This window comes from Achroia grisella, unplaced genomic scaffold, assembly GCF_030625045.1.
Source record: "Achroia grisella isolate CSIRO2021 unplaced genomic scaffold, CSIRO_AGI_Agris_v1 utg413, whole genome shotgun sequence".
In the NCBI taxonomy this organism is placed as follows: domain Eukaryota; kingdom Metazoa; phylum Arthropoda; class Insecta; order Lepidoptera; family Pyralidae; genus Achroia; species Achroia grisella.
Genome location: NW_026712846.1, coordinates 982,591 through 1,002,077, shown reverse-complemented (window position 1 = coordinate 1,002,077; position 19,487 = coordinate 982,591). Strand labels below are relative to the sequence as shown.

The 19,487-nt window shown below is 31.6% G+C and overlaps 1 protein-coding gene across 1 annotated transcript in view; it reads right to left on the bottom strand.

Moving 5' to 3' along the window:
* Positions 1-2,376: 2,376 nt before the first annotated feature.
* The window catches only part of LOC131844759 (V-type proton ATPase 116 kDa subunit a 1-like), a 28,002-nt gene continuing 10,891 nt past the window's right edge, over positions 2,377-19,487 (bottom strand). Inside the window, exons 3-15 of the mRNA XM_059193720.1 lie at positions 18,135-18,302; positions 17,313-17,639; positions 13,162-13,338; positions 12,102-12,205; positions 11,673-11,679; positions 11,022-11,172; positions 9,980-10,353; positions 8,210-8,319; positions 7,990-8,117; positions 5,705-5,922; positions 4,772-4,946; positions 4,058-4,229; positions 2,377-3,249 (exon numbers count right to left, since the gene is read on the bottom strand). Coding sequence (XP_059049703.1) covers positions 3,123-3,249; positions 4,058-4,229; positions 4,772-4,946; positions 5,705-5,922; positions 7,990-8,117; positions 8,210-8,319; positions 9,980-10,353; positions 11,022-11,172; positions 11,673-11,679; positions 12,102-12,205; positions 13,162-13,338; positions 17,313-17,639; positions 18,135-18,302 — 2,238 coding nt within the window. The 3' untranslated portion in view covers positions 2,377-3,122. The remainder of the gene's footprint in view (positions 3,250-4,057; positions 4,230-4,771; positions 4,947-5,704; positions 5,923-7,989; positions 8,118-8,209; positions 8,320-9,979; positions 10,354-11,021; positions 11,173-11,672; positions 11,680-12,101; positions 12,206-13,161; positions 13,339-17,312; positions 17,640-18,134; positions 18,303-19,487) is intronic.

Genomic DNA, 19,487 nt, shown 5'->3' with positions numbered 1-19,487 from the left:
TGACGTTTTGTATTGTTTTTATTATAATTTTTGTCTTCTTTATATGTATTATTTCTGTGTAAACATACTGTGCTGTTGAGTTAATATATAGATAAAGTTACAATAAAGTTAGTAAGAGTTTGATATGTGTAGTTTAATTATATTATATTATACGATGTAATAGGTGCACCCGACTTCATCTGCTTCATATTTTCCCTGCTTTTGTAACGTTTTGGACTGTAGCTCTGCTCCTATTAGTCATAAGCGTGATGTTATAGATACTAGCCTTACGGGCTGTATGAGCTATAAAAAAATAAAAAAATTCCAAATCGAATCAGTACGGGAGATTACGAAACATACATATTTACAAACCTTACCTTTTTAATATTGGTATTATCTATAGACTTAATTTGCTCTGAGGAAGAAATAAGGCATAATAGGTAAAAGTGGTTAATATAAAACATTAAGAATTACTGTCGTTTATTCAGGAAAGGCTAGAATATTTAAACAGCGTGCAGCGTTTAGCTTGTGTTAATAAATAAAGAGTTTAGTTTGTTTTTCACAAGTAACAAAATACTATAAAGATACTTCCAATATATATATGTCGCTCTACTTGCTATAACAAATCACTTTGTAGGTATATCTGTATAACCTGGCGTAGGTACTTAGGTATATCCGGACTATGTACAACAACAAGAATGTAACTTTATACTGTATTTTCAGAGAAAACTAAAATAACTTCGTATTCATAATTAACTCTAGTTTGTTTACTTTTTTTATTACTATAATCACAGATAACATAATATTAATAATGCTGTCGACCGCAGCTGGACTTTACAGCTTCACCGGGCAATAATACGGTGTTTCTAATTTATATAGAAAATAGGCTCTAGCTTCCCCTGAATAGCAAAGTCAGTATTGAACCAAAAATTAATAGTGATCTATATTATCCGCCTTACAGACTTACGTACACATGATCGATTTTTGATGTGAATAGTATTTATTCGTATGGTGGAACGGCACAAATAGTTATTCAGTACTTCTGCATGAAATGAAAGTATTAATTTATTAACGGAAATAAAAGGTGTAGTTAAAATTTATTTGTTTTCGATCCAAATATATAATTATATTATACTTAGGTATACAAAAATAGAGAGTTCAACAAAGAATATAAAATATAAATGGTTCTTTGGTATAAAACCGATAGAATTAAAAGAAAATAACAAAGATTCATACTTATCTAATATTAGTTCAGTTACATAGTTAAAATTAACTTATATTATAACTTGTACAGAATTTAAACATTATTAATTTGTAATTATTATAATATAGCCAGTGGTGTAATTAAATATATCATCGGCAGACCATCGCAAATAAATCGCATGGGACCCTCCCTTTGTATACTGGTTTATTTATATTATTGAAAATAATAAGTTGTTTTATTTAAAAAAAAGAAACGTTAAATGGGAACGTAAAATTAGGTGTACGATAACACGACTTAATATTATAGTAGTCCAATAAAATCATACATGTCTCAACATAGGTATTTATATATGTAATAACGATTGAAAAATACGTTCTGAATAACTTTAATAAACAATATTTATAACTTTTATTGCACAGTTGAATAAATTATGAACAAAACATGATTTAAATAGTTGTCTTATTAATATTATAAACGCGAAAGTTTGTGAGTATGGATGGATGTTTGTTGCTCTTTCACGCAAAAATTACTCAACGGATTTTGATGAAACTTTACAGTAATATAGCTTATTCGTGTAAAACTATACACGGTGCTGCTCGCCAGATATCTTACTTGAACTCTAAACTAGATATAGCAAAATAACATATAGGTTATATATTTCACGCGGTTGAAATGGCGGGCACAGCATTATTTAAATTATGATTAGTTCATAATTCGTGAATTTTATTTTCAATTATTTGAACTATAATCCGAATATTTTTAAAAAATGTATTAAAAATATGAAATAATTATAACAAAATTTAATGGAATGAATTAATTCCATTTACAAAATATCTGATTCCATTTATTCCATTCCTCACTATTTTATCTTTTGTGATGAAAATAAAGAAGTGAATGTCTTTTTTAACATTAGGTAAATAATTGTTAGTCTTATTTGATAGGCAGTAAAACAAATTTGATAGAATTACACTCAGTCGATATAATAACGTTATTTACTCAAATAAGGTCCATATTATATTATTTACTTACACTTGTATACGTAAGTTACTTATAGATAGGTACTTAAACTCGAAGCTTAGATATTGTAAGCTTATTATTGTTCTAAAAAACTACTTCAATTTATTGGAATACTTTCAGTTTAGTTTTAAAAACATTAAAAATCAATATTTGAATGATATAAGAAAATGAAAAAAATTAAATACATGTAAAAAGTACTCACTTAAAACAACATATTTTTTATATGTATATAATTATGATAGCTCTTTATTAATGTAGGTCTATTACAGATCCTTATGATATGTCAAATCTACCGTCAGTTCGGAGTGCTTTTGAGCTAAAGAAGAACATACAAAAAACTTCGTTTAATTTTTAAATGAGGTGGTTACAAAAATTCAGATTCGTTTTTAAATTAATTTTCTAGAAATTGTGTATGTCTAGAATCCCTACAGGTTGTTGTTATATAAAAAAATATTTTGGTTACATTCTAGTGCCATATAAGGTACATTCAAACAGGAATGTACCTTATATGGCACTAGATCGTAACCAAAATTTACATGTAATATAAAAAAAAATTGAATTATTGAAGTAGTCTTAAATTCTAGAAGTAGTTTGACTTGCGAAAGTCCTAGAAGATACTGGCTATAGAGATGTGAAAAATAGTCGATAATAGAAAAAGAAATTTTCGATTTTAATATATATTAATAGATTTTTAAATAGAATATTTTATTCTTCTTTTATATTACAAATTGACCAAAATTAAAAAAAACAAGTACGCCAAACAAAGGCACTAAAATTTAGATATGAAAAAATAATCGATTATTATTCAATGTAAATCTATTTATATTTAATCGATAATGTCTACAAAATAATCGATTTTACATAGAATGTCACATCCCTAACTGGCTTAATTATTGCTAGCTTGTAGACTAGTGAGCTCGTATCACTCGGGCGGGGCGCCGTTGGTTTGAGCCGGTGGATCCTCGTCATCATTCTCGAGGATTGCCGAGAATGAGAATGGCGCGAAGGCGTAGCCGTGACCTTCGTAGAACTTACTCATGAATTCCACCCTGGTTATAATAACATTACTTTATATTATCAATGCTATAGGAGACATATTTTTAATAATGTCTAGTATTTAAGGGGTAAAATAGTGACGCATACCTTTGCACAGATGCATTAAAAAACTTTTAATTACTCAGCTTGTTCTATATCATAACATTCAAGACGAAGGGTTATACGCACATTAACCTTCCTCTTGAATCACTCTATCTATTGCTAAAAACTTAGATTAAATAATGCAAATATAGAAGATATCAGAAATATCATATTACTATACATATACTAGCTGTCCCGGCAAACGTTTTGCCATATAAATTAATAACGCTACAAAAAATAGGGGTTGCTGATAGAAGGGTGAAAATTTAGGGTTGTATGTATTTTTTAATGACACATAATAAAAAGATATACATAAAAGATTTTGACCAAAAAAATAAAAAAATATGTTAGGGATGGACAACACTTATCACTTAGGGGTATGAAAAATAGATAGTAACCGATTCTCAGGCCTACTGAATATGCATATAAAATTTCATAAAAATCTGTCAAACCGTTTCGGAGGAGTATGGTAACTATCATGGTGTCACGAGAATTTTATATATAAGATTAGACTAACAGACCCGGCCACGTGTTGCAGTGGCTTAGGTTCTTGAATAAAATATTATTGTCACTATAAATTGAGATGTAAGCTATCCTATCTTTCAAGTTGGATCAAATTGCACACAATGTGCAAATCATTTGCAATCGGTTCAGTAGTTTAGGAGTCCATCGCAGACAAATAACGTGACATGTAATTTTTATATATAAAGATATACTTACCAATGCAATCGCAGAGTGTGCAAGAAGGCAGACAGTCCTTCCATGAGCACCAGTATGGCAAGAGTGAAGAACGCCCATATAGCGAATATCACGAACAAAGCAATAGAGTTGACTGGTGACCCACCGCTGAGGCCAATGCGCAACACTCGCTGCCACAGCACGGCCGATAACTCTATAGATAACAGATTTATTTTTTCTAAAATCCAAATCAAAAATCCTTTCTTAATGTAGGACATTTTAGTCACTTATGAACGTCAAATTTTTTATTTTATAAGTTCAGTCTATAGCTCCAATTGTAATCTAACGTATGGTACGCTTTATTTGACAATTCCTTTCAGACACTAGACAACTCGCGAGGAATGGAACCCGCGACCATCGGAAAAAAGCGGTATGTTAAACTGCTAGACCACCTAGGCCGTCCAACTAATTTTATTGCGCGGACACACTCCTTTTAAAGCCCAAAACGAATACTAAGACCTGTCAGCTTAGTCCTAAATATGAGAAAGAACAAGTTGTAACCACGGACATACTTTCGCAAACCTAGCGATCTTTGAAAAAGGGCGAGCACAATAGATCTATGAAGGTCGCAGTTTTACAGCCAAAACCCTCAATAAAAAAAATCACGGACAAGACGACGTTATCTCCGTGATACTATTTATATATTATAGTCCTCAGTATATTTGCTATTTGAGTTTAAAAAAAAGTAATACATACGTGCATGAGCTAATGAAAGTGCCCAGAGTCGTAAGTATGATGCCGTATGGCTCACAGTGCCTAGCACGTACTCTATCGTGTGTATGGCTTGTGTGATTAACACTTCTCCCATACCGCCGTCATGCTCGTCGTCATGCTCGTCGACCTCTCCGCTCTCTACGCCTTGACGATATTGCTTAAATGAAAATTGGAAATTATTCTAAATAATAACAATAATAAAAATCCAGGCCAATTCAGGCAGCGCCATCTAGTTTGGCTAAGAAGAGCTTATGTTATAGGTACTAGACATCGAAGAATGTGATGTCGTGAATAAACGTGTTTCAATATAAATTTATTGTATAAATGATTTTCTATTCTATTCTCAGTTTCAAACTAGCTATCCCGGCAAACGTTGTTTTGCCTTAAAAAACAATATAAATTTAGGGGTGGACTACCCCTAACATTTAGGGGGATGAAAAATAGATGTTGGCCAATTCTCAGACTTACTCAATACGCTCACAAAATTTCATGAGAATCGGTCAAGCCGTTTCGGAGGAGTATGGGAACGAAAACTGTGACACGAGAATTTTATATATAGTACTATATAACATAACCAACCATACATAACTAAACTTAGTAAAATAATGAAAAAAGTGTTCTTTATATATACATATATACTATTCGTAATTTAAAAAAATGTTAAAATGACAATTTTGGCTTTAATATGTTAATTGATTTAAAAAAAAATCGATAACAGGTATATCAGTAAACAACTTATAAACTATGTTAGTAAATGAATGTGTGAACTATACATGAATGTTTGTTACCCTTTCACGCATTTTTTAATGAAACTTTACAGTAATATAGCTTATACTTTAGAATAACATATAGGCCATAAATTTCATGCGGGTGAAATCGCAGGCACAGCTAGTATATACCTATATATTTATTTACCTTCCGTTTCTTAGCTGCCATCATTTGATACACCGGTTTCCCGAACAGCATTATCGGTACACAAATATACGCAATCACCAAGAATGTTTTCTGCAGGGCGTCCTGTCCATCATACATGAGCGCTCTGCACGGAGGTTTGGACTCTGTCTCCTTCAGCAGCATCATGTTGATGAAGATTATGAGGACAGATGGGGCGCAAGAAGTGCCGTATGCTGGATCTGAAAATTAGATTTTTTTAGCCAATCACTATCACTAGATATTATATAACAAAGTCGCTGGCGCTGTCTGTCCCTATGTATGCTTAAATCTTTAAAACTACGCAATGGATTTTGAAGCAGTTTTTTTAATAGATACAGTGATTCAAGAGGAAGGTTTATATATATAATTAATAAAAGACAAGCTTGATGGAGTGGCGGTTTAGCTTTATTTCCGATGTTCGCAGGTTCGATTCCTCGCATGGTCCAAACATTTGTATTCATGAATATGATTGTTTATTTCGGTCTGGGTACTTTCTATGTATGTATTTAAAAAAAAATGTAATTATTTTTAACAATTGCGTGATACCCATATCAAAAGCTATGCTTAAATTGGGACTAGATGGTGCTGTGTAAATTATAATTATTATTTATTGAACAAATATTACACGCTTCAAATATTAGTAATATGATTATTATTATCTTATTTAATAGACTATTATGTTAAAGAATTTTTTTAAGCGAGACCTTGTTTTTGGCATTGAATTCAAATCATTATTCAAATTAAAAATTAAAAATATCTTTATTCATGTAGGTCTATTACAGACTGTATGCCAAATCTACCGTCAGTTCAGAATGATTTCGAGATGTGAAGAACTGACAAGAAACTCAGGTCGTATTATTTTCAAATTAATATTATACATGTTTACAATAACACAGATTAATTTTTAAATTCAAACTTGTTACAAAATTGTACCAACCCTACTCCAACACAATTTATGTATGACACAAAAACACAATTCCATATGATTGTCTCAGAGCGTTCAATGGAACGAGGAAATGAAATGATGGTAATGAATGGTGTATAATTACCATGGCCTTAGTTTACATGAACGTTTTACTATAACTATAACCCAGGGGAGCACTGGACACCATTCTATTGTAGTGTTAGCGTTATGAATTCTAATTAAGTTGACGCTTGTGGTCGAAATAGCACTATCACATAATCAAGTATTTTAATAGTATCTATTTTTATACCATACTAGTTTTTTATAAAGTTTTATATAAAAGTCAGTCTATATATTATGATATATGATATATTAATACTAGATTTAAAGACAAACGTGCTGTCCCCAAGTATCGTTTAGAAAAAGGCAATAGGTATTTTATGGGAATAGGTATAAAAATTACAATAAGATATCAAAGGATATACTGGAATTACCCTTAAGTAAATTCAAAACGTCTATTCAATCATATTTAAACAAAAGCCTATTACTACACACTAAACGATTACTTGTATGTAGAGCGTGCATGGCAATAGTTGTTCATGCACTGACATGCATGCATGCCTATATAAATATACATTGTAAATAAACTGGCTTTAAAACAAAATAGTTCAATTGCGTATCTTGCCAGTTCCTCTCAATTGAATCTGCATACTGAACTGGACGGTAGGGAAAAAAATATAATATAAAAATTTTATTGAATTTGATTATGGAGTTTGAGTTTGAATATAGTTCTCTAGTGTCTGAAAGGAATTGTCAATTAAGCGTACCATATGATAGACAATAAACAGCACAGCGAAGAAGAGGCTTTCCTTTCTTAATTGGAATTAATAGGTAACGATGAAATAAACAAATAACTCTCTTTTGCATTTCTTCCAAAAGCTAGTAAAATTAATCACCTATATTTACTAATATTATAAAGAGGAAAGATTTGTTTTTATTTTATAACTAGCTGTACATGACATCGTTCGCGTGGTTATCAAAAACATATAGTTTGTGGGTAACTTGAACCGTTTACGCAGCTCACGTACTGGAGGCCCTCAAATATGAATAATTTTTCCCGTTTTTGCAACATTTTTCGCTGATTCTTCGCTTCTATTGGTCGTAGCGTAATGTTATATAGCTTAAAGCCAAATGGATTATTTTACACAAAAATATTTTTTCAATTCGAACCAGTAGTTCATGAGATTAGCGCATTCATACAAACAAACTCTTCATTTGCTTTATAATATTAGTATAAATTATTTCAGTCTATCTCAATACTCAGTTTAAAAAATATTATATAATATATATAATTGTCTCTAACCTGTTGATATAGCTGAATACATGGTCCATTTCATAAACATGAGTATACATAAATACCAAAACAACAGCAGCAGAAATAAAATTTGGGGTATATACTGTAGATATATCAGCTCCGTTCTCCTGAAGAAACTGTCAACAGAAAACATACATTGTATCAACGCGGTAGAGTGCAAATTGGATATCACTTCACTAAGTCTAATTTCTATGAATATAGTAATTACTTGAAGTTTACCACACTCATTGTCACACCGAACGCCATGTGTATCACCCCAAATATAATGGACAGCTTCATTTTGAACGAGTTCAAAAATATTATGTTATTTGCGGCGAACTGAAAACATAAATGAAATAATTCGTGTATTGTTATTATAATGGACTATTTATAGAACAATCTCAGAATATATATCATAAATAATGAGATACATTAATAAAGACAAATATATGTAATTGAATAATATTTTTTTAAGTATATTTCAGTTAAGCGACAAGGACAAAAAATTTAAACTGTATATAACGATACACATCTATGTCTTTGTTATTCTTTATATCTATACATATAAATAAAATTGGAGTGTCTGTTTGTAATATTGAAATAACCGTTTTTTACTACATGCTTATTAATATAAATATGGTACATACATCATAATAGCATTTTTTTTTAATTTTGTCTGTCTGTCTGTCTGTTTGTTCTGGCTAATCTCTGAAATGGCTGGACCGATTTTGACCTTTATTGGCAGATAGCTGATGTAATAAGGAGTAACTTAGGCCTTTATTTTAGAAAAATAAATATAAATTCCACGCGGACGAAGTCGCGGCTACAGCTAGTATACAATATAAAGAATGACAAAATCGGTATATATGAAATCAAACGCCCCAAATACATATATATTAGTGTATAAAGATCTTTTATTACCATTAAGAAATATAGTTGGCCAAAACGTAATAGCTTATTTTTAGCATCAAAAATATTCTTTCGATGTGATTTTATGGAATAATCCTGAATTTAATTGTGTCCAGTTCTATTCATTAAGAGTATAAATAAAAAATATGGCATCTATTTAACCAGTGACCCCGAAAACCTTCACAAGTATTACTTTGTCTTTTAAAATAAGAAATTGAACCGATAAATATACGTAATCATGAATATAACGAAAACTAATTCCTTCAACCGCCATTTTGCAAACGCCATGTTGGAAATAAAATAAATTTATTTATTTATTTATTTAACTTTAATGCACACAATATAATATATAGTATAGTACATTTGGCGGACTTAACACCATGCGGCATTTTCTACCAGTCAACCATAGGTTGTGCAGAGAATAATTGTTGGCTTATAAACATAAACAAAATGCAACAAAATATAAATATATATACTTAAGAGATAATAATATATAACATAAATATATACAATTATGATACCTATATACACATAAATACATACATATATATGCAATAAACTTAAATATATACCAAATAGTCTGACAGTCACAGAACTAAAGAGAGTTAAATGGAAAAAAAGTGAATTCAGAGAAGAGAGAAAGTTATAAATTCAAATAATATTCCCGTAGTTTACGTTTAAAAGAAAATTTATTCGTAGCAGTTTTGATATCAAGAGGTAAATCTTTAATAAATCTTTTAGTATCGGGATTACTTTTCTAATAGGTTTGGTAACTATAGAAACATGTTTTTCAATAAAAAAAATAAAGAAGTAAGAAAGGTAGCCATGAAAAATCCGTATATTTGGCTTATTTTATTTTTTTTCATAGTTAAATATTATTTTAGACAATTCTAACCTACGCCATTCGAAAGAGTACCCTCGTAAAAAAAAGGACAATGGATCCAGAAATTCTGATCATTTAGGCCGTAATGGTTTAAATCATTATTTTTTAATTGAATTATATCAAGTTGACATTAATAGAAAAAAAAATATATATAATTGTGACAAATATTGAAACCATTAGGTATCTTATTATAATCATGATGTTTACCTCCCAAACAGGATCCAATCCGAAAGGGTACGGTGTCTGACTATATGCCTCTGCTGGATCTAATTCAAGCATTTTATTATTCAACAGCGTCTCATTGTCATACACATTCCTCCATCTGCTTCCAAATATATTTAACGATTTGGAGAATATATCGTTGTATATTAAACCGGTGTATATGGAGAATATGCCCATGAGAAGAATTATGTAGCGTCCTCCGAAGAATATGTTCCAGATTTCGTTGTCGGTCTTCTTTTTGGCCAGTTTCTTCTCGAATAAGACAACAATGGAAGCGAATAAAGTCATCAGCAGACCATGTCCCACGTCACCGAACATCACAGCAAACAAGAAGGGGAATGTAATGATCGTGTATAGAGCTGTAATGAAGAAGGTTTTTAAATGTTATTCTGTGTTATATTACGTCTAATATAGGGAATGCTAAGTATATAATGCTGTAATGAAGAAGGTTTTCAAATGTTATTCTATGTGTGTGTTCTATATGTATGCAGTCTCTATAAGTGTTCCTTAATTAAAAATATCATTTACTCCAATTTATTCCATTGTAAAATTATTATATTTAATTTTAATGTATATTATTGGATCTATGACAACACATACAATAAATCGTCTTATATGTATATCTTACTAATATTCTAAACTTGGAATTTTGTGAGTGTGGTTGGATGAATGTTTGTTTGTTACTTTTACACGAAAAAACTACTGAATAGATTTTAATGAAACTTTACAATAATATAGCCTATAAATCAGAACAATACTAGGCTATATATTTCAAACTGGTGAAACTACGGACACAATTTTTTTTCTGACTTACACAACTTATGTTTCGTTCTTAAAATTAGGCATTTTTGAGAGAGGCCTATTGAAATAAAGACATTGATTTTTGGCCTCTTATATTAAATAAGAGGCCAAAAATCAAAATTTTGTTGAAATAATTTAACTGTTTTAAAAAACCTATTCACACATAAAAAGATATAAAAATCCTATTTTTATGAGAACTTAAAAAATACTTATCTATGGTACTAACCTGGATTAACTTCTCTGTAACTGGCGATTCCATAGGAATCAATGAGGTTCTGGAAGCCCCTAGTGAATTTGTTGGTTCGGTTGAACGTCGGCGGTATTTCTTTGGTAGGGACATAATGCAAAATCGATGGAATCGGACTGCCGCTTGCTTTCTGTAAAAAAATGTTGAACATAATGAACAAAATGTTCAACAATCCTGGATAGTATTGTACTTGGCATAGGCAATTATTGCCTCTTTGTTCTAAAATTTATTTTCAAAAAGCTTAAACTGGCTAAATGCACCTTAAAGGCATCTAAGCATGTATGTTTGAAGAAAGAGGCAATAGTTCCCTATGCACAAGTAGTATACTACATACAACACGTCATCATGTGATAGATAGCTAAGGACTAAGATATCCTGTAACTTCACTGCTATATCAAACAGTAACACAGCTTACAAAGCTTGGCGTCAAAGCAGTCTAAATCTGGCCTCACATTATTAGGTTCAGCCGAACAATTAAGCTGCGTACACAAGTACAATACCACGTATACACGTCATCATGTGATAGATATATATGGACTAAAATATCCTGTAACTTTACTACAAACCGTAACACACCTTACAAAGCTCAAAGGTCTAAATCTGGCCTCACATTATTAGGTTCAGCCGAACAATTAAGCTGCGTACACAAGTACAATACCACGTATACACGTCATCATGTGATAGATATATATGGACTAAAATATCCTGTAACTTTACTACCTTATCAAAGGTTCAGCCGGACAAATACCTTTCATTTCAGCCGTCTATTTCAGCCGTCTAATTACCCTGCGTTTAATTGCGTTTACGCGATTCTAAAAGAGGCGTGAGGCCAAATCAAATGGTAGTCACATATATACACAGTACAATAGTACGATCTCCGATTGAACATCAATGTCAACAACCTTGACGGTCTCTGTGATCTAGTGCTTTGTCCACTGCTCTACTTCCGATGGCCGCGGATTCGATTCCTCGCACGATGCAAACATTTGTATTCACTGAATAATATATGAATATGAGGACTTATAAAAAATGTATAAATTTTTATCAGTTAGTAAGTACCCATAATCCAATGCCTTCTGCAATATGTAGAGATCCCGCCTTGGTACCCAGCATTCTGCTATAAGGCACTTCTTCACAATGTCCATGCTGAACATATTTTGAAGCGGATTTTTTAATAGATAGAGTGATTAAAGCTGAAGGTTTATATATATATGTTTATACACGATCACCACTGCTACCATCCATGTATATTATAAAATATTAACAGCGAAATGTTCATATAGGCCAAAGAGTTCGCCAGAGCTTGTGTTAGTTTGACAAACGATATAGATACTTCGGATTTTTTTGTATTATATATACATAATAATAAAAAATATAAACCGATACTAGAATTTCACCATTATAATAATGTTTGTAATGAATCGACGTATGATTTTTTTAACACTGATTTTGAAGCCGTTGAAAATGAATGTTATTAAATCAAGATGTAAAAGAATCGTCTAGATATGTAATACAAAGAGATCCCGCCTTGGTAAAACTATTCTGCTATAAGATTTTCAAAATTCCATAACATATTAATTTTAATTGCTTTTAGTCTTGCCATCCATGTGCCCATTTATCGTGAGGACGAGTCGTTATAGCTGTCTAGAACCTTCGAAAATTGTGACGATTATATATCTAATTTAAACGAAGAACTGCAATGAAAATTATTGTTGAATAATGAAGATGTATTCATTATAATTGATTATAAGACGATAAATGAGTCATTTAAGATGTATTTGATTTTTTTGTTATTATAAGACACGAGAAAGAGGTTGAATTATACAAAGATTTTAAAATAAGTGACGTATTAAAATATTAATTAAAAAAATAATTCTAAAAAAGAATATTTCAAAAAATAAATGATCAAAATATCAAAAAGCAATGGGGTCTGTCGCTAACATCAAAACATTCGTTTTGTGTTGTATAGCATATTTATTGAGGAACATATATATAAGATACATACATATATACACATGGACCAATGAAAAATATTAAAATGTATATAATACAGACGAAATTAGTGAGAGGTCAGTTATAATAAAACGGCTAAGATGTGATTAAAGTTTTAAAAACTTACTATCTCCAAATCCTTGATTCTGGTCTCGACCCCCGCCAGCATATCCTGCTGGTCCTTGTATGTAGCAGGGCAGGGGTACAGCGTGGCTTGGAACCCGTTGCATACCTTTTTAACTCGCAGTTTTATCTGTTCTCCATGGAAGAACACCACGAAAACCGTCTTCTGTAACTCATGGCCCTGAAATAGATTTTTTTTTAACAAAACTGATATGATTGGTATTTATTACTAGTTATGTACTACGTGTACTATGTGTATTATATTGGTGTGAAGTTTAAAATAAAAAATAATTGTTTTTAAATCAATATATATTTTTTTAATTATTATAAATTTTCTGGATGACACACATATCGCCATGTAGTCCCACCAACCTAAGCTGCTTGTGTTAAGGATACTAGACTTTTTGTTAGGTGACTAGACGAGGGATTGTTTTTTGTAAATACATATTTAATATACATAGAAAACAAACAGATGATTCGAACCCGCGACCACCGGTATGTGTGGTAAATCGCTAGGCCAACAAGGTTGGATTCTGGATTTTCGTAGAGTGGCAGCTGATTTTTTATGTAATATATAAACTTAAGATTGTTTTCCTTTAGATTAATATATACATATATATATATAGTCGTGAAAAGGTAAGAACATTAAGACAGACATAGTTTGCATTCATAATACAAGCTGTCACCTGCGACTTCGTATGCGTTTTTTGCCACAATTTATCTTCATATCTATTACTAGCTACTGCCCCGGCTTCGCACGGGTGTACATGTATTATATATACAAACCTTCCTCTTGAATCACTCTATTAAAAAAAACCGCTTCAAAATCCGTTGTAATGATGTAATAATAATAATTAATAGTGAAAAAGCAACAATTAGGTAGACACACAGACACACTCAAATAATATTATTAGTACGGATTTGTCAATGTCACCTATACCTATTATATCTATATACGTACTACAATTTACTATAAATTATTAATAAAAAATATATATAAAATTTCGCCTTGGTTTCGACTTAATAATAAAAATAAATATATCTATAACAAACCATAGTGTTTACTTCATTATAGCGGACTTACTAGATTACTATTTATATTACCAAATTTATAGGTTCGCCTTTCGATGGCAGTCGATATTGAGGTTTCAGACATAAACAGCTCTTTAGAAGTAGCAATAGGTAATAGGAAATCGATAACTGCCTTGATGGTATAGCGGTTTTGTACTCCGCCTTATTCTAATGGTCGCGGGTACGATTTCTCTCACAGTAAACATTTGTATTTATGAGTATGATTGTTTGTACTGTGTTTGTGTTTTATATGCATATTATATTATGTTTTACATTAAAAAATGTATTTATATCAGTTATCTAGTATCTACACATATTAAGCTTTCCTTAGCTTGAGACTAGATGGCGCAGTGTGAATTATACAGGGTTATTATTTTAATTAAACAGACTTAAATAAATAAACATACTTATAATAAGCCCATCATGACGAATTTACCATGATTTAACCACAATAATTTCAAGAACCTTGCAGGATTGAACAACCCCTGCCCCCTCTACACACATACGTGTGTAGGCCATAAAAAATCTTCATTCACATTGTTAAGGATATCTCGAAAATTACTAGTCAGAACTTGATAAATTTTGTATATAACACGGAAATCTACATCTTCCAAATTATAAAAAAAAAATGTGTAAAAGTAAGTACTCAGGCTGTTAATAGGGGCAGTATTTATATTAGGGTTGTTTTGTATAAAGGTAGCATATTTAATTAGAAGATATAAGTTATACAGAATATAGCAAAGTGAAATAACAATGAAGATACAACCAATCAGTATGTCTGTAAAAAATGTATTTTTATTTTCCCGCGCAAAACGTAATGCGCCACAGATACACAATACTGCACGGCGCGGCGGCGCACGGCCGCAGTAGGATCACGCGTCATACATAGCTGTATCTTATGTTAATACTAGTATATTAAGTATTAACATCTGTACATAAACCACATAAAAAATACAATTAAATGGTGAACCTCCTTTTATTAAGATCGGTTGAAAAGTAGGCAAATTTATGGAATATAGACATTCAAATAATAAGAATAGAGCAAAACAACGTGTGTCAAATCAGCTGGTTAGTTATAAAAAGCTAGTAGGCCAGTTAACGACTAGAAAAATCAATAATAAGTCAGGTTAATGACCGCGTCCACTTGTTCCTTCTCATGTACATAATAACCACAGATTATAATAATTGGTTTTATATCATTAAGGTTTGAACATGGTTTTGCTGGGCTGATTTCTTTTTAAACACAGGATCGTGTTGATTCCTGTAATTAGGGGTGAATATAGACGTATATACGCTTATGCAATATAAATAGTTTATTTTTTATTTTTAAATTATTTTTTAAAATAATAGTATATTTCCAATGGGCTCACAAATAAACAAGTTAATCTATTGTTATATAAAATACGTGGTATCGTATAGTACTAATACATTATGATCCAATCATGAATAAAATAATTTATAATACATATATATACATAATCCAAGAACAAGCCTATTAAATTGAAGCCTAAAGTAGGATACTGCAGTCAAAGAGACCTAGTTTCGACATTAGCGTTCAAATTTCATTAACATTATAAATGCAAATGTTTGTGAGTATGATTGGATGTTTATTACTCTTTCACGAAGAAACTACTGAACGGATTGTAAATTTCAGGGTAAAACCGCGGGCACAGCTAGTCAGTTATAAATGAGAAAGATTACGTCTCTCAACAGTAGTCCAGTCACTGGGTATTTCTTTATTATTTTAATTATAAATTTCCATTTTTGTAGGAACAATGGCGCTGAAATAACTTAAAAAAAATTGATATAAATTTCGATTAAAATTCTTTTTTGGAGGCAGTAATATCTACATATATCGGCGTCATTCTGCTTTTATTCATGAAGGTACGTGTACAGTCACTTAAAATAAGCCAAATCTACAGTTACTTTAGAATGTAACTAAGTTGGAACATATAAGTTCAAGGGTAGGTATATATATTAACTATTTCCTAATAATATTTTTCATCAAATAAGTTTTAGTCAAAATGAAAGAAAAACTAAATGAAACGGGTACGAACACCGACATAGGTTATTTTTACCCAAAAAAAGGAGACGAAGTCATTGGCAACATCTAGTACAAAATAGTATATTAACACTTAAATTTACTATAACGTTAGTAGTCAATTTAAGTTAATATATTGATTAGGCTGTAGATACAATATCGGATATCGGACAGGATATTATTGTCCCCCACAAGTAATTAACCAGTCACTTCGTTCGTAGTATAGGTATGTCAACATTGCCCATTTACTATCACAAAGATAAGCTATCTATCCTTCTACTCTCGTTACAATAGACCGGATTGTTGTACAACAAACATTCACTATCGGTTTGAGTTCACTGATTGATATTTTGTTTATCTCTTTTTAAATAACAATAGTGATCGCCCAATGATCGAAATTCGACCATAATTAATTTAGCATTCAGTAAGACTATAGACAAATAATAAAACAGAGATCACAAAGCTATGGGCAATTGGGCATACAACTATATACAAAATGTCCTTCATGTGAAATTAATATAAAATTAACATGGGAAAACAGCAATTGGAAATAATCATCAAAGTCGGATTAAAATTGACAATGATTGAAATATAGAAGATTATTATATCTACTTGATCCAAGTATATTATGTATCTGAACTCTGATAACATCAACCTATTGCTTTTTGTTGTTTTTACTTTTTTTTTTTAAAAACACAGGATAGAAGAGTTGTTTATTTGTTGAGAGGGTATCCTTTTTTTGACGTGGAGAAAATGTTCATAGATTACCTTCATACCACCCGTCCGGGGGAATGGGTGGGATATGTGAGAGTCACTCACTAAAAACTTCACCGTATTCCTCGGTACACCAAGGCAGAATGTCACGGAAAGTACTTTTGTATTCTACTACGACTGCTGATGTTTAGAGTCGGCCTCTTCTATTTTTTATGCTTTAAAACCCTCATCTAACCTTTGATAATATGTTTCTAAGTACCATAAATTTTTGATGGAGTGAAATATTTAAAAGCATTTTTGTAGATATTCGGGATTTATGAGTTACTTACTGTAACAGGGTCCTTCAGTGGTTTCTCAATATGTGCTTGTTTGAAGAAAATATTTCCGTGTGATATTCTCCATAGCATTTTCTCGAATGAAGGCACTCTGTGTGTCGCCACGACTCCAGCAATGAAACCCAAATGCCCCAATACACCTTCATTATTATATATTTGGACCGACGCCGAGATCTTTCTGTGAGCACTTTGATCCTGGAAAAACGTTTGCGTCTTCTCAATTAAAATCTTCAGTTCCAAAAGAGATAGATAGTCTGACTTCAGGTTGCGGGCATTTCGTGTGATTTCTTGTATTTCTGATTCGATATAGTCAATTCTTTCCTGGAAAAAATAGTTTAATTCAGGTATGTTATAAGTCTGTTTCAATTAAAAGTATTTTATAGGTATTAAAAAACGCACTTAAAGAATGTATATCAATCCAAGCCAAATATAGAACTGAATGGCATTATTTTAATTACTGAGTACGATTTTCTATTACATATTTTAGCTGTACCCCATTTGCCATTTTTGTAAAAGTATGCTATGTGTTGATGCAGGACATATGTAATCTCTCAATGTACCGATTTTGTGATTTAAAATTCTTTAGAGTCTTATCCTCTCATCTGCGAAGGAGCCAATTATTAGACTCGTACACGCCCCATGTGTGGAGGATTCAATAATTTTTGACACATTAGTTTTAACAATTTATTCATTTATTGGACGCTCCACATATGGACCCAAACCCCCATCTTGAGAAGTCCTGTATTGGTTTCACATAAGTTGCGTTAATGTTATGCTCCTTGATATTAAGATAAATGACTGTTTTATCATACTCACTTCTAATATATTAATCTCCCTTGGACTAAGGTTGCTGGGAGATATTTTGGGCGGGGGCGGTGGTTCAGGCAACTCCCCGGCAACCCACCGGAGTTTCCTTTCCATCTCGCTACATCGCCTCACTTCGGACACGTAGCGCCGCTGGAAGTCGTTCACGTGGGGATTCAACTGTTTAAAAAAAAGAAACAAATAAGTATCTGTTTAAGAGAGTATGTGCATGTGTGAGATCCGTGTTTTCAAATAAATTAAATCAAAATATTTTTATTCATGTAGGTACATCTTGCAATACATCTCCAGTAAGGTGCCATCTCATTTAGAGATGGCACCTTACTGGAGAGGGGCCTCATCTCAAAAAGCCAATAACTTCAAAAAATCTGATTATAGCCGGAAGGGCTGATCGCAGAAAGAGAAAAAAAAAATGTAGGTACATCTTTACGATCAGTCAAATCTGTAGAAGTATAGTTTGGAGTGAGAAGAACTAATAATAAAATCTGCTCTAATTCTTTTCACATATTCAAGATTAACTTTAAACATAAATGTACCCTATTGGACGGTGGAGAGGGGTTATTAGTTTTGGGACTAGTGCCCCCTTAGCAACCACATCAAGTCAACCTCCATATAGTGTTCCCTCAAAACCATCGTGGTTAATTCCTGGTGAATCTAGTCAAGATTATGAAACTTACCTGATGTTCATTGAAAAATCAATATCAAATATATTCATTTTATTTAGTGATTTAATGTACTTTATTGCATAATTAACAACATTCTGGCCGGCTTTTCTATATAAACTATAAGTGTACGAAATTTCATGCTCGTCCGTCCACGCAATTTTCGTAAAAACGGGTACAAAGTTTTTGCGTCTCATAATAATAAAATGATTATACATGTGTCCTTTAATACATTGTTTTTTTTTTGTATGTTACTAATAAAGTATAATCTATATATATTTCTTTCTTTTTTTAAGCCGGTTAAGAATGGTGTCCTAAATATGATACAGTTCAATTATATGATTAAGTGGATAATACGAGGAGTCGTTACCAATACGACGCTGATGTTCCTCACCCGTTTTATTGTCGCCGCACCTTATACGAAAATAACTCGACAATTGGTCGTTGTAACAGACGCCTCCTGTTTTATGAATGCTCGTCTTTTTATATCTGTCCTCTTATACTGGTATATTCACTGTGGTCTAGTTACTATCTCGATCTCCTTGATATAAAATTTGACCGACCCTAAAAAATTCTATGTAAGTATATAGATATTTCTGACGGAATCTTTTTTTTAATGCATAGAGAACAAACTAGCTTGAGTTTCTTTTACCCCAAAAAAACAGACCTAATTATGGAAGAGATT